Source organism: Passer montanus, unplaced genomic scaffold, assembly GCF_014805655.1.
Source record: "Passer montanus isolate IOZ18808 unplaced genomic scaffold, ASM1480565v1 scaffold185, whole genome shotgun sequence".
NCBI lineage: Eukaryota > Metazoa > Chordata > Aves > Passeriformes > Passeridae > Passer > Passer montanus.
Window position 1 is genome coordinate 125,967 of NW_024365937.1, and position 23,900 is coordinate 149,866.

General features: G+C 42.0%; 1 protein-coding gene and 1 long non-coding RNA gene across 4 annotated transcripts; both read left to right on the plus strand.

Moving 5' to 3' along the window:
* The first annotated feature begins 2,212 nt into the window (after nt 1-2,212).
* On the plus strand, nt 2,213-7,512 carry LOC120500654. 3 transcript variants are annotated; one of them, XR_005627153.1, is made up of 4 exons: nt 2,213-4,757; nt 5,730-5,834; nt 6,439-6,545; nt 7,049-7,512. It is a non-coding gene; the product is annotated as an uncharacterized LOC120500654 (long non-coding RNA). The 3 variants fall into 3 exon arrangements; XR_005627152.1 differs by having other exon boundaries at nt 2,213-4,546; nt 4,632-4,757; nt 6,439-7,512; XR_005627151.1 differs by having other exon boundaries at nt 6,439-7,512.
* A 3,618-nt stretch (nt 7,513-11,130) lies between these two features.
* On the plus strand, nt 11,131-14,115 carry TLR5 (toll like receptor 5). The gene is given in 6 exon segments (XM_039705826.1): nt 11,131-11,178; nt 12,161-12,502; nt 12,505-12,614; nt 12,616-13,552; nt 13,554-13,933; nt 13,935-14,115. Coding segments are annotated over 6 exon segments (1,989 nt in total). The 3' UTR covers nt 14,107-14,115.
* Nucleotides 14,116-23,900: the final 9,785 nt, after the last annotated feature.

The window sequence follows — 23,900 nt, forward strand, 5'->3', positions numbered from 1 at the left end:
GGTTTTAGTCATTCTATTTCTGAATTTTGTTTCAATTGTGTTTTATTTCATCCTATCTCCTTTCCCGAGTGTTTGTTGCACTTTCTTCTCTGATTTCAAGATTTCAAGTGCAGGGAGATGGACCAAATGTTGCCGAAAGGATCCTCATGGAAATCGCAAGATTTCATTTCCTGTCATGGAATGAAGAATTTCCTTATATGAAAGGAAATAAAATATCCAAGTCAGAGAACAAAGTGAAACAAACTGACTGGGGTGAACTTATAATGAAGTGAAATTCAGTTTAAAGAAATAAAAGCAAATTCTGAATTAAGTGATTGTAATCCAATGTAGTGAGATTATATGAAGTGCCCCCCTTTGCATGCCTTTTGTAGTTGCAATGTCTCTGGAGGCCTAGAATTTATGCTATGTAATCACTTGTAAGTACTTAATACAGGAATGATATAAGTAATTAAAAGTACATAACATAGATTAGTATGAAAATAGGCACTTTGGTGTCATCTCTAGCCCAGTTGATTCCATAGAAAGCAAACAGCTTAAGCACGAAAGAGTAAGAATTTCCTGTATAGATATTCTCATACCAGGGGACATCAGGGACAGAAGCAGAATTCACAAAGAGGAGGGCTCCAGAAGGAGCGATCTGGATAGGAGAAGGGTCCACAACTTGGTGTGACTTGCTAGCAAGAACTGCCTTAGGTACTTAATTCCAAAACAGGCTGAGACTCAGGCAACCCCAAGAGTCAAGACTCATTTTATTTAATAATCTTAAAACATGGCCCTGAGTGCTGCATTTCCATCTGTCCAGATTAGGTGATGCTTTGGTTAACAAGAGGTATATTGTAGATACAGTGCTTTAGGTTCCCATGTCTCCCATGCAATGTTACTGAATCCCCAGCTCTCTCCTGTGGATATGGCCATGCAAAAGCGAGCTCAAGAGTTAGCTCAGAGGTGGCCATTTTTTCAAATAGCATCAATTTCCAGAAATTTTGTCTAAATGTAACATGAAAACCTGAATTACTATAATTTTTTAAAAATAAATGTTACCCTGTCCTCTCTTTTACCTCCCCTTTTCATTCCTGGATTGCTCTCTAAGAATTACAGTAACATGCAAATAAATCACTTCAGTTACTGATCTATCATTCAATCCAAACTTCTTTAGGAAGCCTAAGTATTCCACTTTGTATCAGGTAATGTAGGCAATGGAATGTAATGGCCATTAGAAATAGGATAATAATGTGAGTGGAGGATCATCTGCATACAGTTATCTTGGGTCAGATTAAGTGCAGATCAGAGAGTCAGCTGTACTGGAGGTAAGAGATAGAGATGTGCTGGCTCTTTCCACCTGAAAAAGGACCAGAAGAAACAGCTCAAGCACCAAGCAAACATAAATGTTCATGTTTCTTAGTCTGAGATGAGTCAGTCTGATAATCTCCTAAACATTAAAATGCAGCAAAGCCCATAAAAGCTGCCTCCTGTGCTCTGGCTGCACCTCTCAGTCTGGTTTCCCAGGCTTCACCCTCTCCCGTGGAATCATGGAACAGTTTGGGCTGGAAGGGACCATAAAGATCATCCAGTTTCAACCCCCCCTGCCATGGGCAGGGACATGTTCCACAAGACCAGGTTGCTCAAAGCCCCATCCATCCTGGCCTTGAAGGGTTATCCACAACTTCTCCGGGAAGTTCCAGTGCCTCACCACCCTCACAGTGAAGAATTTCTTCCCAACATCTAATCCAAATCTAATCCATATTCTGTCAGTTTAAAGTAATTCACCCTTGTCCTAACACTACATCCTTTGTAAAAAGTCATTCTCCTGCCCTCTTGTGGGCACCCTTTAAGTATTGGAAGATGCTCTGAGGTCTCCCTGGAGCCTCCTCTTCTCCAGCTGTCTCAGCCTTTCTTTATAGGAGAGATGCTCCAGCCCCCTAAGAATTTTTATGTCCCTCCTCTGGAGCTGCTCCAACACTTCACTTCCTTCTTTTATTGGGGCCCTAGAGTTCGGTATCCAGCAGCCGATCTTGGAAACCCAGGGAGGGTTTCCATTCTGCTGGGGATTTTATTTTCCAGTACTTCTTCCCTGATGATTCTACCTTCTACCCCCTCCCCCCACCCCCCCTTCCATAGCCACATAATCACCGCTTCCTTCTAGTCCTTACGGAACTAGAACTACAGTGCCTCCCTGCGGCGCACCCGCTCCCTGGCTACGCCCTTTGGTTACTCTCTCCTTGCGTGAGTAAGCAACTCAGACACCGCTTCTTCCCGCTGTCCCCAGCTTCCCCCGCCGGACCCGCGCCCCAGCCATTCCCGGCAGGTGGAGGACGCTCTCCTTCTCCAGCTGCCCGGTGTGTATGTGGGAAAAACGCGGGGAACGGGGAACAAGGCGGGGAACACGGAGGCTCTTCCCGGCCGAGTTTCTGTGCGAGGCCGCTCTGCCCTGGAGCGCTGGCCGTGGCGTCGGGACACGGGACCGGGCTGCGGGAGAGAGCGACAGCCCTACACGGGTCCGTCACAGCCCACGGCACACCAAGGGTCAATCTTCACTTTCCCTTCTCACCGTCGACCGCCCCTCCTTCCGCTGTCCCTTTAAGCCGCCAAGAAATAAGGTTTTCCAGCCCTAGGAAAATGTTTTGGCAGAAGGGTTTCACTTCGCATTTTTCAGAGCACTATGTAACTTAGCACTCATTCACTTTCTCGCCCGAGGCGGACAAGGATTACTACCCTCTTTTCACAAAGGTGTCGGAGGTGAGGCTTGATAAGACAAGGCTGCATCTGCACCAGGTCTTTGAGGAGTCCAGTTTGAGGGATTTCAGCAGTTCCACCGTGGACTTAAGTACTTGAGAACTTGAGCACAAAGTATTTTGCTTTTGCAGACACGCAGCAGTGCCCTAATCTGGCAGGACTGACTGGCCAGCATCTAACCTGGCTAACACATGGCATAGGTGTTGTCAGGTAGGCAGGCTTCTAGCTCCGACCTAGCATGAAGCACAGCAGTGTTGTAAAATGGAGCAGTAAGCTGTTGCTGTATTTCTTTAATTCCATGACTGGGAGCATTCACCCAGATCATGGGAAAGTTCAGTCCATCAGATATCTGCCGGTGGGTGAATGAGATGCGTTTTCCTCTTAATTGGCAACAGGCTAATTTTGGTCATCTCCAGCTTCCTTGTGAAGCTGTGTCATGCAAGAACTTCCTGAAGCTGAGTAAGGTGGTGAAAGATGGGAACTAGAGGACAGGGCTAGAAGGACCTCCACAGTGTTCTCTAAGGATGGTTTCTGGGTTGGACACATGCATAATGAGAACATGGAAGCAGCCCAGAGCAGATCTTCTCCCTTCCCTCCCTTGGTCCCATACAAAGCATCCCCAAGCCCTCATTAGGCTGAAACATTATTTAGAGAATATTGAATGTTATTCACTCATCTGGAAGAGCTATAACGGAAGAGGAGAGCGCCTCCTGTCCAAAAATAACCAATGCTTCCACAGTTAGTGGGTATGTGTGTGAGAAAAGGGTTTGGTGTAGCATAGTGAAGAAAATAGAGCTGACTGTAGCTGTTTTACTTGACAGAATAATATGCTAAATAAAGGCATAGCTGACTTTCTCTCTGGAAAGAGCTGGGTAGGGAGAGAATTTAAAATATAACCTGCATGGGGATTTCTCTTTTGACAGTCCCTTGGTATCTGACTGCAGGTCTTTATGGATTCAGAAATCAGGTGTGTGTTTTTCTAGGTGCACTGCACAGAGTGTGTCATTCAGTCACCTGCTTCCGCTCTACATGCCTTTCATCAGCTCAGCCTGTGTGACAGCTGTTCATCATGGCTGGGTTGGGACTATCTTTTGTAAGGATAATCAGTGGATAAGCAATTGATCTGGGACATATATGCGGGTGAACCCTAGGATGCTCCTGCCATGCTGGGAGTCGATGGAACAGCTCCCTCACCAAGAGCCTCCCACAAGAATGGTTTCAGGAAGGCCACCAGCTCCTTTTCTACCTTCTTTACTTGATAGGTCTTCATTGCATCACAGGTTCGACAGTCCAGAGATTTTTCAGCCATACTAGTGAGTGAAATTTTCACATTTTTCTCCTCCACCAGCAAGAGTAAATTCAAATTCATTCATATCTAAATCCTATTTCAAATAAATTCAAGCATCTTGATTCCAGGAAAGTCTGGATCCTAAAGCTGGGCAGATTTTATCTCTCATTGTATTATATTTATGTTCCTTTTGTCACTGGACATTTGCAGCTTGTTATCTTTTGATTGCTTTTTTAAAGTGCATGTGCAAAAAAAATACTTGCAAAAGCAAGCATCTTTTTTTATAATTTGTTCCATTTGGCTCCACATATTCAGGAATCATTTCCATACTTTTTAAATAGTTCTCTAATAAATAATGTGTGCAGATTTGGTCCCAGAAGTGCAGGAGTGGTAACCATGCCATTCCCCCTCTGGCTGATCACTGTTACTCATCTTTGCTGACTTCAGGCTACCAAACCATTACCACTGTTTTATGCCTGACAGCTGTTTCACAGGCATGACAGCACTGATGAACTTTATAAAAAGGTGAGACCTTTAAAAAGGATTGTACAGAGCTCTGCTTGTGACCCCAGGAGTTACAATCTTCAGACTGTAACTGCTGCTTCTCCAGTTTGTCAAGGATTCACTGCTTCCTGAAGGATTTCTGTCTCATCTGTGAAAGCTGGCTTCCTGCAACTTAAAAACTTGACTGTCATTCCTAGGACTCCTTTCCTATTATCACTTTGATCTTTTCCAGGTGAGAGCTTAAATCCTGGCTGCTTCTAATTACCCTGCAAGCACAAAAAAAGAACATTGAGTTCCTGGGCTAAATCCAATTTCTGAAAGACACAGTCCAAAGTTATAGCAAAGAGGGAGGGGAGACTAATAGGAAGGAGAGATTTTATCCCCCAGGGTGGCTTCTGGTGTAGACCAGGCAGTTCTCAGATGAGAGCTTTCAAAGAAAACATGGGCTCAAGATGTAAGGTAAGAATCCCTGAGTGGTGACTGTGATTGCCTAGAATGTGTGTCACTGCTGGCAAACAACAGTAGCAAAAACTTTGGTAAAACAAAAAAAGCACCACCAAACGAAAACCCCCCAAACCTCCAAATGAATCATCACTGTCCTCACTAAAGCCCTGTTTCCTTAGGAGCTGGAAGACTAGTTGTTGGTCCTCTTTGAGGCCCAGCTGAGGCTCTTTCTGCCTTCATGCTGTCCTGTGACACACAGGGCAGAGCTGGGCTGCCCAGGGCTGGCTCATGGACCAGTGCCCCGTGCTTGGGCCATACTGGGACAAACAACCCAGCTGGCTGCTGGGCAGGGAAACAAGCAGGCTGACCCTGCTCACCAGGGACACACTCAAAACTGTGCTAGAGGCTAAAAACAGCTGAGCTAGGGCCAAAAGCTGAGGTCTGGGTCTAAGACTCTCTGCATATTCAATTTACTCCTGTCCTCCACAGAATAGCCCAAGCATGTTCTAGTCTCTGTTTTCAAGTTTATTTTCCTGTCCTTCTGGGGACTGCTCTCCTGTAAAGAACTGTTACACTGTAATTAGTGGAATCATATCTGTCTTTGTGTGTTTGCATCTCATAGTATAATCTGTTGGGATATCAAAACAAACAAATAAATACAAACAGAAAGTAAATCATTACACCCAGACAGTACTGGCTTTGATGGTCCTTCTACTCTGTCAGGTCATTAAATGCCTTATGTTTTTTCCATCAATGATAGGAGCTGTCACAGTGCTCAATTACCTTGTAAGATGCTTCCTGATTTTAAGAGGAAATCTTCTATTTGATTTAAGCATCCTGGCAACTTAAGGGAGAAACTGAGGAGGTAGGATGGGGCACATTCATCAATCATCTGATAAATTAAATAATTGAAATAGTTTCTGTTTAGATCTTAATTGGCTAGAGGGGTCCCATGACAAAAAGTGTATTTACACTGCACAACTTTTTATGAGCACAAATGCATATATTGTGATGGCCTAAGGCCCAGTCAAAAGCTTGGAGCTTTATTTTTGTTTCAGTAAGTAGATTTTTGTCCATTCAGATAGCATCAGCAATACAAATTTTCACAATAGCAGTTGGCCTTTATCTGACCAGTCTAAGAACAAAGGCTTCCTGTTTTGCAATATATTTTTCAAGATCTTTTTTATGACCTAAATAAATATTACAAACTCCTTGTCAGTGGGCTTTCTGTTAGATGAAAAGAAAAATTATAATCTTTGAAGGTCTTAGTGGGTTTTTTTCTGAGAAATTTTACCAAGCACCAAATACAAATAGTCCTTCACAGTCAGTGAATATCACCAGCCTCTGGGAAAGATAATCATAATTTTTACCACGAGTGAGGAAAATATGAATGATGCTAGGGCATCAGACAATGGTATTTTATTCTGCACTTTCTCCAAGAAGTAGGAATGATTCTCATTTCCCTACAGAATTGTGACCTGGGAATATAAAGAGAAGAGTGCACAAGGGAGACTCCTTTGGATGGCTGGAAGACGCTCAAGATCTGAAGGAGATTGAAACGTCTTTGTCTATTCAGGTGAATTTTCATGGGGTTTAGACAGCAATTGCACAGCAGCTTTTCCAGCATGTTTCTGTTGGGGGTGTGGAAAGAGGAGTAATAAGTGCTTTCTAAATTTCGATAAGAGAGTTGCCACTCTGCCATGAATAACAAAAAGAGACAGTCTGAGCCCTCCTTTTCAGCTTTACTCCAGGCCCTGCTTACTGACAGTCCCTCTGCGTGTCTCAGCAGTGCTGAGATAGACAGGCTCTGCTACAGCATCCACTCTCAGGTACTGCCAATTCCCATCATCCTGTGCTGTGGTTTGAAACCAGGTTAGCAAAATCAGGTTTTAAAACAGTGAGTACAATAGGGAAGATCAGTTCCAGATGACTCAAAGCCTTCCCACTCTTCCCCTTCCCTTTATTCTTTCCAACATCAGTTTTCAACATAGAAGGAAACAAAATCTCACATGCTGGGCTCTGGTTCTTTGAACTTCAGTGCTTCAGTTTTCAATAATGAAAATTTTAAATATTTGTCAGGACAAGAGGATATAGACTCAAGCTCCACCAGGGAGGTTCAGGTTGGATATTCAGGAAGAATTTTTTCACTGAAAGGGTGTTTGTCCTGGATTGTCAAGCAAATTGTATTCTATTTGCCATCTGTATGGCAGTTGTCTTCTGTTAAGTGGGCAGTTTTCCTTATCTCTTCTACAACCACTCCTTCCTCTGGGGAGACATCTGCTTATAATAGGCTATGGAATGTCACTGCATGACTGATAAGAACTATAACATCCCATTGTGAGATGCTCCAGCACAGAGGGAAGAGCCAAGCATTCCTACCCAGTTATAATCTTGAGATTCTGGAACACCAGCAGTGCTTCTCCACTGGATTCCCAGAGGAACAGCTGGCTCTTCCACTGGATCTTCAGAGGAAGAGTACACCCTTCTACAGGATCCCTGCTCCAACAGAACCACACCTGACACTCCAGGAGGACTGCAGCCACAATTCCAAATGGACTGCTACCAGCACCCTGACCAACAGGGTGTTAGGTTGTGTTCTGGCTCTGTCAGTGTTGTTTTGGTTTACTGCATTGTTTATTTTATCTTTTTGTTTTCTTCCCTATTACAGAACTGTTATTTCCTGCTCCCATATTTTTTGCCTAAGAGCGCCTTAATTTAAAATTTGTAGCAATTCGGAGCAGGGGGATTTACATTTTCCATTTCAGGGGAGGCTCCTGCCATCCATAGCAGACACCTGTCTTTCCAAACCAAGACGGTGTTTAAACATTGGAAGAGGCAGCCCAGAAAGGTGGTGGAGTCACCATCCCTGTAAATGTTCAAGAAACAACTGAACCTGGCAATTACTGCTACGGTTTAGTTGACATGGTGGTGTTTGGCCAAAGGTTGGACTCAGTGACTTTGGTGGCCTTTTCCAACCTTAAAGATTCTGTGACTCTATGATTATGTGAATTGAGCATTTACACATCCCTTCATCTCCATGTCCCTGCACAGACAGGTAATAGAATAGGGTGACCCTCATTTTGTGGGAAGAATATTCTTCTCAAAAGGTTTTACATGCTATTGTACAGTGGTGAACGGTTGCATAAACTGCTGCACGATGGGATTCTGATCAATTACAAATCTTTGCTGTCTTCTTGAGAGCAGTAAGAGGCATTTCTTAGTGCCAGCATCCCTCTGCTCTTCATGGATTTGGGGAAAAAGGTAATAACTTTGGCAGAAAGGGAGCAAAGAGTTTACAAGTGGAATCCTCCTTGACACTAAACCAGAGCAAAGTTGGAGTGTAACAACTGCTAAAAGATTGTTAGATGTTTTTTTAGCTCACAAAAATATGGAAAAGCAGGTCAATATAAAAGAAATTATCTCTAAAAATATTTCCCCAATTTCTTGTATTATCATAATAAAAATAAAACTACATTTTAAAATTTAAAGCCAAAATTTTCTAATTCTTGCACTCTAAACATTCTTAGCTTTTTCTGTCTATTGTACACATATCCATTAAATATTGACTTTTAAAGTATTTTCTCTTTATCACTGCTTTTGATGATGCTGTGATTTTGCCCAAACTTTAAAAGCATCCATCTAATCTGGGATGAGAATGTAAAGGTCTGAAGATAAATGTAATTTAAAACTATTTGTGCTAAACATCTTATATCAAGATGTCAAGAAGCAGAACTATAATAATTATCAAATATTAAAAGGGTAACTTGGTGTTTTGTTTTCATAGCTCAAGCAAGGAGAGAAGTAAAAAAGTAAACGAGATCTTGAATGACCAGCTGTACGTTTAGCTGTGTCTTTTTTAATAACTTACAATATTTTGTAGTCACAACAAACATTATGTAGTTTACTGCTTATGAAGTCCCCTTTAAAAGTGCACACTAGGTCAAAAAAGAGGTACAGTTATTTTTTAGTACTTGGAATTATTCCCCATAGAAAAATTTTAAATTTCTTCATGGTTATTTTAAAGTGCAGTACACAGACAACCCCTTTAGGGCTAATAAACTGCTCTGTTCTTTACTATGCTCAATAAAAGAGAATTTTGATGCTCACTGCCTGCAATTTGATTTTCTTTGTGGCACATCCCAAATTCCTTAGTGAGACAAAACATGAATGAAGTTTGAATGCCAGGACTTCAGACATCAACTCTTATCGTACATCCCTAATCTCTTTTACTTTCAAGGATCAGAGCTTGTCTCAAGCACACGAGATTGTCTTAAAAATGACAAGATCACTATTGTGAGCTGTGTGAGTTTCCCACTTAGTGTTTGAGTCTCCAGGGTGAAAATTGACAGCCTGATTCCAGCAGTCAAAGCTGCTACAAGTGAAAGTTTTAATATAATCAGGTGACTTGGAGAACATCACCAAAAAAGTTCAATACAGTAGGATCATGTCAGTTATGGGACTGGATTGTGTTGTAGTATTCTTGTACTTTCTATGGAGTAGATAGTCTCTAAAAATTGGCTGGATCTTTCCTTTGGTTTTTGCAGCGGGAAGGTCATAGTGATTACTTACTGAAGCCACATCTACATACTTTCTGGTTTCCCAGGAATCCCATTGTATGGCAGCAATAAGCATAATTTTAATTTAATTTAATTCAATTTAATTTAATTTAATTTAATTTAATAGTGCAGTATTCTGGATGGAGTTTTGTTCTTGTCCTTTAAAGAGGGAGGCTCAAATCAGAATAGAAATTCAAAGCCCCACTGTTTTTTGCTCTGAAGTAGATCTACTTTGCAGACATTAGATGGGGGTTTGGTTCTACAAGAATTCACACTTACCAATCTTTAAGCAAGTTGTGCTGGAGGACACAAAAAATCACCCATTGAGTCATCATTTCTTTTCAGTAAATGCTTGGCTAAAAACAGAAGCAGATGGTTGCAATCTTAGAAGGTTAGGGTTTTTTTTAAAACTAACTACACAAACAACCATTTTAATGCTAATAATTTGCTCTGTCCTTTACCATGCTCAATAGAAAAGACCTTCCTTGCTCTGAAGAGGTTTTTTGTCTCAGATAAAAAGGGTGACAGGCAGACATAGGGGATAATGCAAGAGTGGGAATAAATGGATTCATCAGTAAGCTGCATAAATTGTGCTATTCACCTTTTTGTATAATTTAGGAATTTACAGTTTGGAAAATGTATTTTTTCATAAAACATGAAATCTTGCAGCACAGTTTCAGGCTACTGCTTTTGTTTTGTTTTTTTCCATCACTGTTAATCTTGCTCCTGCCTATACTTTCTAAACCATTTTACAGCCATTTCCAGAACAATTTCACATTGTCAGGTTAATCTGAGGAGGAGCCCCAAAAGAGGTTTCCCTTCTTAAGAACTCATGGCTTTTAGGCACCTCTGTGTGATAACAATGTAAATTCCACACAGGTGACAAGGAGAGCACTCAGGGAAAGAACAGCATTTGCCTGCTCTGTTGAGATGATTGGGTGGCTGCACTTTACTTGGACAATGCAAATGTTTTGGCCTTTTTGGAAAAACTAATTAAGGAGTTAAGCTAATACACCAACATTATCAGTTCCATGGTGCAGATGAAATAGCTAGGCCAAGATTTTTTACTCTTACCGGTGGGGTTTTTAGGAACTGTCCTGGTTTAGGGCAAATTTGGGAGAAAACCTCCAAAAGGGCTCGCCCAGAAAGCAAGCCCACACAGCCCCTCCCCCCAACCGGTTCAGGAAGAATTTCCTTGGAGAGAAGTGGAAGAAAACCTGTTTATTTAACAGGCCAAGCACTCCCCAGCACAAGAAATGAACAATACTGGATGACAGAACTCATTTGCCGCTCTGAAGAGATGACAAATTCAGAAAGTCTCTCCTGTGGGTGGTCACTCTGTTATCAATCCCTCTGGTGCTGGGAGAGTCTGCTGCCCAGAGTAGGTCCCGGTAGGCCACAAGGTGCAAGCTCTCAGTGCTCCCCAGGTCCCAGTTCGGGGCAGGTTCGAACAGTTCCAAGAAAAGGGAAAGAAAAACAGTCCAGGGAAAACTCAGACTGCCTCAGCTAGCTAAACTAACTGAAAAACTAAAGGAGCCCTGTGCTCTGCCCTGTCCGTGCCCAGACAACAACAGCGGGGTTCTGTGTTCCAGCAGAGTGTGGGCGATGATGCAGCTGATAACGAAATTCTGTGTTCTTCTCCCTGCCTTCACTGTCAGAGCCAGTCCTGAAGGCATAAAATATAACATCCAGCATAAACAGAACACCCAACTGGGGATACAAGCATCATAACGTCACCCTAGGACAGGAACATAAAGGAGAGTTACTTTTTAGGTTATAGGAGGCCCTCACATCTTTTTGGGATGCATGTTCTGACCAAACAGCCTATCAGGTGATGCTTGTTAGACTTCAGAGAAAGGATAAATCCCAAATCTCAAGTCATCTTTAGGGTGACATCAGTCCTCCATTCTACAGCTGTTAAAAATGTGCTCTGAAACTCACTGCAAAGAGTTTCAGAGCCAACTGCAGACCTAATTCTCACTGTTGTCACTTTTTTTCACATAGGTTCATGATGTTGTGCCATCAGCTCCTCCTTGTCTTTGGGCTGTCACTAGCTAGTGGTGCGTGTGCATGTAGAAGGTGCTACTCAGAAGCCCAAGTCTCCATATCTTTTTTCTGCAGCCTCAGAGATGTTCCACCTGTGCCAAAAGATACAGTGAAACTTTTCCTGACTTAACTATCTCAGAAAAGTGACTTTGTTTCCACTGCTGGGGCACTTGTGGTGTTGGAAATCGGAACCCAGTTAGTCCATCCTGCTACCGTAGGAAAAGGAGCATTCAGGAACCTTCCAAACCTTTGTATCTTAGACTTGGGAGACAATAAGATTCTTCAACTGCATCTTGATGCTTTTGGGGGCGTGCCAAGCCTGACTGTCCTCTGTCTGTTTCACAATTCCCTTGGAGATTCCATCCTGGAAGAATGTTACTTTCAAGATTTAAGGTCATTGGAAGAATTGGATCTTTCAATGAATTAAATCACAAAACTTCATCCCCGCCCCTTATTTTATAATCTAACAGCCTTGAAAAGTGTGAACCTGAAATTCAACAAGATACCCAACTTTTGTCAAACCAATCTTACCAGCTTCCAAGGAAAACACTTTTTATTTTTTAACCTTGGTTCTAATCATTTGTACAAGACAGAAGATGTGGCCTGGGCCAAGTTCCCCAATCCTTTCAAAAATATTACATTTAGCTCACTAGACCTTAGTGACAATGGCTGGAGAACAGAGAGAGTCCAATATCTCTGTGCAGCCATTGAAGAGACTCAAATAAGTTCTTTAATATTTAGCAGTCCTAAAATTGGTTCAGGATTTGGCTTTGATAACTTAAAAAATCCAGATGATTCTACTTTTGCAGGACTAGGAAGAAGTAATCTAAGGTTCTTTCATATTTCACAGGGTTACATTTTCTCTCTCAATTCTTTAGTCTTTCAAAGTCTTGGCAATCTGGAATCACTGAACCTTTTTGAAAACATTATCTTGTTTTTGAAAAGGTTCAGTGATAAGCATTTTTTGGCTTGGGCAACCTAAAAATTCTCAATCTCTCAAGAAACCTTTTGGGTAAGTTGTACAATTACACTTTTGAGGGTCTATGTAATGTATATTGATTTACAGCAAAATCATATTGGGATGATTGGTGACAAATCATTCAGGTATTTAGTAAATCTGAAAATAATTGATCTCCGAGACAATGCCATTAAAAGTCTCCCTTCTGTTCCACATCTGAGCTTTGCCTTTTTAGGTGACAATAAGCTAATGTCTGCAGGTGACAGAGCAATAACTGCAACACACCTCAAATTAGAAAGAAATTGGTTGGCAAACCTAGGTGACCTGTATGTTCTTTTCCAAATTCCATATCTGCAGTATATCTTTTTAAAACAGAACTGGTTCTCTTACTGTGTGAAGAGTGCTTATGTTATAGAAAACAATCAGTTACTATATATGGATCTAGGTGAAAATATGTTACAGCTGGTGTGGGAGGGAGATTTATGTTTGGATGTGTTTGGGGCACTGCCCAAACTTCAAGTTCTACATCTGAATAACAACTACCTCAGTGCTCTTCCACAGGAGATTTTTAGAGGTCTAACATCTCTTAGAAGACTTAACCTGGCTTCCAACCTGTTGTCTCATCTTTCTCCTGGGTTTTTCCCACGAAACCTAACAAACCTAAACTTATCTGGAAACCAGCTGTTTTCCCCTGACCCTGAAGTCTTTATGACTTTGAATATTCTGGATATAACACATAATAATTATGTCTGTGATTGCATTTTAAAGAGCCTGCTAGTGTGGCTGAATGAAACCAATGTAACCATGGCTGGCTCCCAGTCTGAGAGATACTGTGTGTACCCTGCCTTTGAAGGGATACCCCTGTCATATATGACATACAATGGTTATGATGAAGATGAACTCCAGCAGACACTCAGATTCTCACTCTTCATCTTCTTCTTGGTCATTGTTGTGTTTCTGGTGGCAGTCATAATTTTTACTCGCTGCTGGGGGATTTGTTTCATGTGGTATAAAACCACCACAAAATGACTTGATAGACAATCAACAACGAACAGCAGATAAAAGTGAATACAAATATGATGCATATCTCTGCTACAGCAAAAATGACTTTGAATGGGTCCAGAAATCTTTGCTAAAGCCCCTGGATTCACAGTATTTTGATAAAAACAGATTTACCTTGTGTTTTGAGGAAAGAGATTTCTTGCCTGGCGAAGAACTTATCAACAATATTCGTGATGCCATTTGGAACAGCAGAAAAACAATTTGCATTGTGACCAGGCAGTTTCTCAAAGATGGGTGGTGTGTGGAAGCCTTTCATTTCACCCAGAACAGGTACTTCTGTGATCTGAAGGATGTCCTCATTATGGTAGTGGTTGGGTCACTTTCTCAGTATCAACTGAAGAAACAAACCGATTCGAAACTTCCTACAAAGGAGTCAATATTTATGGTGGCCTGAAGATTATCAAGATGTAGGCTGGTTTTTAGATAAACTTTCTTGCCAAATTCTGAAAGGAAAAAAAGTGCAAAGGAAAACTAGTGGTATAAAGCTGCAGCCTATAGCAACTCTCTCACATTGACTGTGTGAGTTCCTGGCAAATATCCCATTTCCAACTGTGCCATGGCAGGAATAAACAGAAGATGGCTTCATCTTTCCTTGAAAAGACATGCAGAATTGTAACAATTTCAATAGAAATCTTTCAGAACACAGAGACAAAGCAACCATCAGATTTATGAAAGTGCAAATGGACTACAACATGCATTTTCAGAAGAATGGAATGAATCACAGATGCTTGACATTTTGGATGCATCTTCAGGCACTTTAGCCCTGATTTTTGGAGTGCTACTTAATGGTCTGTTTCAGCTAGGAAGGATGCTTATGGTTGTTTTCTCAAAGAGAGCCTGTGGTACTGTCCAGGACTGACCAAAAGTGCTCTCAGGCACTGCCAAGCCTGATCATTGTGGTTCCTGGATGTCCTGGGTATGACTATATGATGCTTTTATCCCCAATCGTCTTGTTCTGTTTATATTGAATAATAAGTTTTACACCTTTAAGACTCTCTTCCAAAGAGTGAAGAGGAGAGGGAAGAAGCGCGCCGTTTGTTTTCAGACTGCTCTCACTCCTCCATGTTCCTGCTCCTGGACTGTGTTGTCTGTGGATGGACAGACAGCTGGACAGAGCTCCTTTTTCCCTTTTTTTCTGCTTTTAGTTAGTTTTAGCTAGCTGAGGCAAAGAAGTTCCCTGGACTGTGATTTTTTCCTTTTTTCTTGGACCTGTTCAAGCCTGCTCTGGACTGAAAACCCAGAAGAGCACCGTCACCTCCACCTGTGGCCCCCCCGGCCGGGCCTGGGCCGCAGCATTTCCAGCACCGCAGGGACTGATCAGAGACTGAGTGAGCCGAGCTGCAACCCGGGGAGGGGACTGTTCTGAGTTTGTGTTCTTTGGAGCAGTGAGAAGTTTTATTGTTTAATATTGTTTGGTTTCTATTGTTTAATAAACAGGTTTCTTTCCACTTTTTCTCCAAGGAGATATTTTCTCCCAAACTGGTTGGAGGGGGGAGGGGCAATTGAATCTGCTTTTGTAGAGAAGCCCCTTTGGGAGTTATCTCCCAAACCTGCCCTAAACCAGGACACTGGACCACTTAATTTTATGCTTGCTGCACTGTTAACTTTTCTTGCTCTGTTTCACATTGTTTCATACCTTTATGCTTTATATTGGTGTAACACAGATTTAATTTGTTTATTTTCTTCTCAATTAACCTCAGCTCAGCTGGAACATACAAACTTTGGACTCCATTAATGCCCTTCCTCTCCACAAACTTCTCTGCTTGGTGGTCAAACTACAGTCGTTGGCCTACAACATTTGCTACTTGCTCAGCTTTGGTGATTTTTCACTTGACCTGCCTCCTGCCCTGCAGAGAGGAACTGGTATTCCCTTTGGATCAGAGGCAAGCCTGAGCTTGGAAAGGAAACAAGAAACAACCTCAGCAGCTGTGCAGGCTGTACCCTGGTGACAGGGCTTTTAAATTCTGGGAGTGGGAAATCCATCCGTACTCTGTAATTGTCCTGTGTAATTTGGGTTGTCGTCAGCACACCCTGTGTGCTGATCAGTTCTAAGGTGTTTTCTTGCTTCTATTGAAATGTTTTTCTGGAGACATTAATGCCTGGCTCTCTCTTCTCTAATTATTTTACCACTGTCTGCTCAGGTGTGGCTCTCACGCGCTGCGGTCGATCTGAACGAAGGGGCGCCGGCTAGCTGCTCCTTGCGAGACCGCAGAGGGGCGCCACAAGACTGGCCGCTCCCAGGTTCCCGTCGGGACTGCCAGGTAGCGGTGACAGCCGCGGCGTGGGTGCGCAGGCTGGTGCGATGAGAGACACGAGGTTCCGAAACGAAGGAAGGAAAGAAGGTACACTTGTTTGGGTTCCAAGGTGCCTTTAATCCAGAGAAAATCCAGGGACAAATGACAACCAAGGAGGGTCCAGGGACAAGTGTCAAAAGAGGAGGGTCTCGGCTAGCCCTTATAAAGCGAGGAGGCGGGGGTTGTGGAAATACAAGGGAACCAATAGTAGAGGGTACAGGCAAGCTGATGCAATACAAAATAACCAATAAGAAGCACAAGGGGGAGGGAGGAAGCCTCGGGAGCAAATCATAATACAAGCTAGGGATGAGAGACATAGAACTCTCTCGAAAAAAGTAGGGGGGGTCTACATAACTGACAAGGGTAGGAGGCAGCACCACAAAGACTGACATTACTAAATAAGGATTTGGGGGGAGGAGCAGGGGACATCTCACTTTAACGGACAGGCCAGTGGCGGGAAGAATTGGGAAAAACAACTTCGGGACGAACCATTACAGGGGATTACCTGGGGGGGGGAAAGGGAACAAACCATTATTTAACTCTCAAAGAATAATTAACAACAACTTCAAATAATAACTTTAAAGCACACAACGCCACACTCAGGTATGTGTCTTCAAGAGGTGGTTTAGAGTAATTTTAATAAAAGTCGGACTGTGTTCACTGTTACAGAACTTGCACCTAATATTTAGATCTTGACATACTCCTTGCATGTACAGTTTTCCTCTGTGCATTTATTTAACAAAAGCTTACCAAAATAATTTCAGTGTGGTCTCAGTGAGACTTCTTGCAGTAGTAAGGAAGCAGGGATAGGATGTTTTATAAGTTGTCTGCCTCAAACTTAGTGGCAAACAAATAACATCATCTTAACTGTTTTGATACAGATGAAAGAGTGTAATCCACTTTGTGCGAATGCAGGCATTGGAATGTAGATGTGCCTCTGGCTGATTTAATTTACTTCCAGCACAGTATACATGATTGCCATGGATAAAATTACTACAGCAAAATATCTCTTCCTTCTCAATAAGTGTAGTCATTCAGGAAGGCAAAAAGGGCTAAACCTTGGGATATTTTCCAGGCGGCATGGATACGGCGCTGCAGATATAAGGATTGACTGTGCTGCTGGAGCTCTGCGTGTCGCTGTTGGCTCAGGTAACAGCCCGGCTTTCCTGAGCCCCTCCTGTGTCCTGCTTCTGCAGCTGCTGGGAGGAGGGGAAAATCCTGCTGCAGGAAGAGGGCTGGGAAAGCACCAGCAGCCCTGGCTACTGGCCTGACGGGTCATTGCGGGGGGGGGGCTCTGGGAAGCCAGAGTTGTGCCCGTGGTGGGCATTTCAGCTCTCTGCACATCTTACATTTCTCTAAGAATGTCCAACTCTTTCTCCTTTTGTCCCAGCCAGTGCAGATATTTATAGGCATCCTTTAAATGTAGAGGCTACACGAGGGAGTATTTCACACAAAACCCACTGGCAACTAGCCAAAGCAGGAATGAATCTGTACAGTGAAGATCATCTGCAGGTCCAGGTGCTTAGTCTGTGGATCTGCGCATGGTGTAAGAGTTGGGGATTTAAAAGCACCCTTAAGAAATTATATTTGAATGAGTATCACAATATATTTTTGGTCAAGTGTTAATTTAGAGCCCTCTCCACTTAGGACCTTACTGTATATTTACAAAATACTCCTGTCACTTCAGAGACTTAAAACATTCTCCTACCAACCTGTATGTGCAGGAATGATAAGTAGATGCAGGAGATGGCCTAAACCAAGGCTTTTCCATTTAATCTGAAAAGCTTCTGTCTTTCATGCTTATGCCACTGGTGGGAACATGGCTGCGTAATGTTTGCACTTACTTCAGGCTTTGGAAAGGTCTGACTTTTTACATGGAGGTTTTAATAAAACCCTTGGATTAAATTTCATTGTCTGCCTTTGTTCTTAAAAAACAATTTCAAAACTTAAAGAGATCACACCTGTGCTGGAAGCAGATGGGAGAACTTCTTCCACAGAGGCAGCTTAGAAATATAGAATTAGTCCAGCCTCCATCTAGAAAATTCTATTGCAAGGGGTCTACAAAAAGCAGTTAAAGGATTTTTGGAGAACGTGCTACTGAACCATACCTGACTGTGGAGTGATTTGCAGGCAAATGAATAACTGCAGTGTCAAATTTTAAAGAGATACAAAATAACTTTATTTTTTACTCTTTGTGAAACCATTCCAAGCCTGAGACTCTCAGAACACATACAGTTGGTACAGCCTGTCCTATATAATGAAAAATTGCCTTCAAATCAATCATAGGACCCTGATAACAACCTCTGTAGAGTCAGCTATCTTAAATGGCAAAGCCTGGGGAATTGTTGAGAAAGAGCTTATGCTGACTTTATAATCCTCTGCTCAGCAGGAGCCACAAAAGCATCCTGTACAAAAATGGAGAATTACTATGCTTGATGATTTCAGGCCATAAATTGAGCCTCATAACTATTGATTTATTTCCTTCAGGCTCACTGGGAATATTACTGCTCTATCAGAATTTTATGGCTCCTTAGTTAAGCATACTCATTATTTTTACTCATCTTCTTCAGTAAAAAACATTAACTTGTTGGAGAGGGTCCAGAATAGGATGTGACGTGTGGCACTGGCTCTAAAGCAAATTATTAAGATGGAAGCTGGTGAATTTATTTGCTGTAGCAGCACAGGGAAGGACAGTGACTCAGTGCCCCGTGGTATCAGCACAGATATTCAATAGCAAAGCCCAGTCCTACCATTGCAATACGTATTATAAACACTAACTGGTCAAATGTTGTTCAACACTGACATCTAGCCAGCCTCTCGGAGTCCAAGGATTGCATGGGCTACTCCTTGAAATCCAGCCACTTAGGATGAGAATCCAGATTTTACAAACATCCCTATGGAGATTAACAGAAGGAAACAATTGTATGGCCACATATTATTTCACATTTGACATTATTATTACTGTTTCCCACACAATGAAATCAGGCATCCCCTGACATGCCTAGTATTCTCAGTGAAGTCCAGTTATACTTTTTAATCCCAATCAGAGAGACTGTTCCATATGCTGGTAGAGTATCATGTTGTTAATTAACGAGGTGATAGATCTAACTACTACAGTTAGTATCCAGTGCTGCTCCCACCCCAATACCTGCATAAGCATAGACAAGACTACAGAGAGCTGAGTCTCGAGAGGGACACTCCTGTATACATTGCCCAGAAACACTGGCTTTAGTTTTCTTGTGCTACATCATTAACTCAGCTCATTTGCTGACTTCTGGGTCTTTTTTTCAGCATGACAGCTCTCCTTCTCCCTGCCAGTGACTATCTGCAGTTCAGATCATTGGACCCCACCTTCTCGATTTCATGTGGTGCCCATTATTTTACAACAGCTTTAACATGTTCTCTTCTTGCTGCAGCTGCAGTCCAGTTAAATCACAAAGCAAGGTCCATACCTGGGAAAATACAGATGAAGAGCAGGACACAACTGAGTGGCAGGAGTGAGGGGCTGCAAATGGAGCTTCATCTGTGAATCTCTGGAAAAGCACAAAGTTGGGAAGGGTATGGACTTGGGCTCTATGAGAAGTGCAAACATGAAGCAAGCAAAGAGGAACGAGATATGTCTTTAGGGTCTGACTCTACAAACATAAGCAAGCATAATGCCCTAATGGAGTAAGAAGATCCACCTGGAAATAACCCGAGAAAATACTGGCAGGGTTTCTTTACACTTACACAGTACTGCCAACAGTAAGCTGGCAGTTCTGTAAAATAAGGCTTCCAAAATCAGAGACTAGTGTAAAAAAACCCCCAAGGGATAGAAAACAATTATAAATGTCTGGTATTTGACCCTGTAAGACCACATTTTCACACTTTCTACATGATCCAAAGATGGTAGATATTCATACAGTCTGTAAGTACAAGAGCCAAGAAATTGTCCAGGTCTTTCAGAACTTCTGCTTAGCTGTTAAGAACATCTAAGTTAATCAGGTCTGGAATACAGGCCTGGAACTTTAGGAAGATGATGGAGAAAAGACAGGCCTTTCCAGCTTCCCAGCTCTCTGTGGGCAGCGATCTTATACATATATATCTTCTTCCATTCATGCAAGATGTTTCAGCAGTTGCTGTTAAATAGGACCAGCAAGTCTACAGCCTTGCCTGCGATGAAATAACATGAAGGAGAAGTGACAATATGAATACTTCCCATGATGACAAACTGACAACAGCAGTCCTCACAAGGCCTCTCCTGGTGGTTATTCCATTAGGCTGCCTGTCAGACTCTGGGAAGATATGAAGCACTTTTGGAATGCCAAACAGTTCTGCCTTTGGTAGGAGCACTTTTTTATAGTCAGCTTTTAGTTACCTGTTTGCTGATTTCTGCCTCCCAAAGGTGAGTGGAGCATCTCGGTCTTCAGTCTCACTGTGCTGCTCCTGCTAGCCATCAGAAATTCCACACACACCTGGAACAGAGCAGCAGGGGCTGCTCCACCAGTATTTCCTTTAACTAAACAAAAGCTGCAGAAGCAGAGTTTAGGAGGTGAGATTTATCCAAAAGGCCATGTCAGCACTGAATTGAACCAGAGAACACTGTATACCAAGCATGTTCCTCAAGTTTTAAATTCAGCCTTGCATCACATCTAGAAATTACTGTTGGGCCAGGCCAACTGCCTACATGATTCCTCCTCTCTGTACAGATTGACAGGAGCCTCCTCTTCCCTCTCTAACCTTAACTTTGCTTTCAGTTTTGTGTATATACAGTGCAGTGAGTGCCAAAAATAAGTCTAGATTTCCTTTCCCAATATACAAAAGTCAAAATGTAGGTATGACATGAGTTGTTTCATAGAGTAAAGATTATCTATTCATAGCAGACTCTGTTTCAGACATGTGGTTTTCCTTCCTTTCAGATAATTTATTGTTTGTCTTTTTCATTTATATTAAAAATAAAATATTTAAGAACTGCAAGAAAGAGACAAAAAAATATATATTTCTTCTGAAACTAACAATTCTCCAAACAGGAAGGTTAGCTTTTTCCTGTTTAGACATTATGTTCAAAGAGAGGAAGTTGGGGTCTTCAATGATAATAATAATTACATGGTATGTAAACATCAGTAAGTATCAAAGAAGGCTTCAGTCTTTATTTAGTGCGTCCCAAATGCTGTTTAGAGTATTTTTACCCATTTGCCAGTCTCATGCAAAACTGGATTATGAGCAGTCATTGCACTGGCTTGATCACCATATACAAGATTCCACAGTGTAAGAAATCAGGCTGCCTCAAGCCTGCATGGAGGGCACTGATGGACAGGAGTGGAGCAAATGGAGAATCCTCATGCAAAACAACAGTTTAAGATATCAGAATTTCAGATTTGGGGGAGATTGTTGAATCAGGATTATACCTACCAGGCTGTTCATGCTGCTACCAAAAGCTAAGTACTTCAAGTCGTGAGGTCTGTTGCCACTGTTCCTAAAAATTGCATTGGCAATGTAATTTCAGCATTGAGATCAGGTGCAATATCAAAACATGTTTGGCACATGTGGGACTTTGTAGCAGTAAACCTAGAAGTGTTTTAGAAAGATGAGTGCATATTATCATCTCCTGTATAAAGAGGGAGGAATTGAGGCAGAGAGGATCAAGTTATGTACCTTTGGGCATGGGCAGCATGGGAAGAGAGCTCAGCTTTGTCAAAGCTCTTAGGTCTGTTTGCTCAGTTTAGTAGGAGTTTTACAATGGGCATTTTTATTACCTTCGAACTAAACTCTTCTACTTATCAGCAGAACTAACTAACAGTGTAAGGCTCTGCTTTTTGACTACCAGTCTGCCCAAGTGGGTCAGAAGTGGTTTTACAGGGAGGAGAAGGTGGCTGAAGAGTAATCGAGTGTCACCAACTTGATCTGGGCCTATTCAGGATGGGAGCTAGAATCCACTGGGCATTTCACTGGGAGGTGCTGACACTTTTCAGGTGCCCACATGGTCTGGTATTTCTGAGGAGGACTTGCAAATTAAGAATGATAGGAAAAACATAAAAAACATATGACGCCAATAAGGACATCGTCCTCATGAAGATGGACCTATGGGAAAGTGAGCAATGGAGTAGAGAGAACAGGGAGAAAGCAAGATAATTTGAAATACATGAAGTCTATTTTGAGAACTCCCAGATACCAAAATTCATCAGAAATCATGAAAGATCTTTGGAACGGGCCATTTGGATACATTGCTTCAAAATAATGATGCTAAGAATTTAATGTCAATAAGAAAAACATAAAGTGAAACAATAAATTGTAGAGAGCATGAGAAATTAACAAAAATATCCTAACTATAACCTCCTTTTATCCAAAGATCTGGTGTTCTGGAATTTGTCCACTTTAACTCATCAGAAATGAAAACCTCAGGCCCATACACCCAGCTTTCCCTTTGGGATGGTGAGAAATGCCAGGGTGAATCACTGACTTTGTGTAAGAGCTCTAGCACCTGCAGCCCTCCTGACATAAACATTCAGCACCCCCAGAAAAGCAGGCCTTGAATTTCTCACTCTTTTCCTAGGGAGAACAGCCTTCAAGCTGCATTCCAACTGCCTGTTGGAAGGAATCTTGCAATTTTTCAGTGTCAGCTTCCTTAATTTCAATCTTTAAGTGCTTTGCAACTCCTTTTTGTAACCTACCTTGTTATGCACCATCAAACATCCCTGCACCATCTTTTGTTATAAATAGATTTGCAGCCATCCAGGAAAAGACCATCCTGTGCTGTAAGGGAGGACTGAGAGCAGCTGACAAGTACCATGAATATCTGTGTGATTAAATTAAAGTTAGGAAAGATTGGAAAAAACATTTACCCACCATACTCTACCAGGGCTTCAGAGAAAAGCCGTGGATTAATCACAGCCCTTCCTCATGTCTCTGAAGTCTGAGCTGCACTTTTCCTGCCAGAGGCAGGACCTTCTGTGAAGATGCCAGCTCAGTCTTCAGCTGTAGCAGCCAGTGGTGCCCTTGACAAACCTCATGGCAGGAGGGAAAACACAAGCTAGTGTGGAACAAAGAGAAATCCAGAACACACTTCACCTTTGCCAAATCCCTTGATACCCTTCAGGGCTACATCCAGGAAGAGGAAAAATGTAGGTCGTTGATTAGTACAAAGCCAGTGGTATTTCACTAATTCCGTCTATACAATTCTTTATCGGGAGCAATTTTGGAATGTGACCTGATGGAAAACAGACCTGAGCTGGGAATGACAGAGCTTGGTTAGTTTAAATAAAGGGGGAATTTCTTCTTTTTTGTTCCTAAACTTGAGACTTGCTTTAGAAAAGCCTGTGCAGTTTTCTGCCGTTTCCCATTTTTGTGCAATTCTTCTTACAGAAGATGGAAACAAATCACTCAAGACAGAGGTTAGGAAAGATCTTTAGTCTGATTTAAAAGAGCTGAAGAACCAGAGAAGCAGAACTACCAACAACAGCTGCAGGAAAATTATATCTGAAACCAATAGAAGTTTTCAGTGTGAAGGAAGAGGAGCTGCACTACTACAGAGGGCGCTGTGCCTGTCAGCTCACTGTCTATTCATACTGTAGATGACCAAATGGAAGACAAAGAGAGGTATGAGAGGCCAATAATCTGAAATAATAGAGACAAATTCAACACTTAAAGAATCTTGTGCAAATCACCCTCTTCACACCTCATTTTTTCATCTTTTTTGTGAGAAGACAGCACAAGCCCTATGTCATGAGGGTGCTATAATTGTAAAGATATTAAAACTGAGAGACAATTAAACAACATGCTGATGAAGCAAAGTAAACACAGAAGACAGATAAGATAAGCCTTTTTAAATTTAACTCCTCTTAAGAGACAAATCCATAGGCTTATCCTATGGCCATGGAAGTACACTGGGAAGTACATGGAAGTACACTGGGACTTGTCTTCACACCCATGAGAACTTACAGTAAGGACAGACATGATTTCATTTTTTTTGCTAAAACTGGAAAATCTTTCCTATTTAGCATGACTTCTGAAAAGAAAATAATGTAGTTCACTAGTAA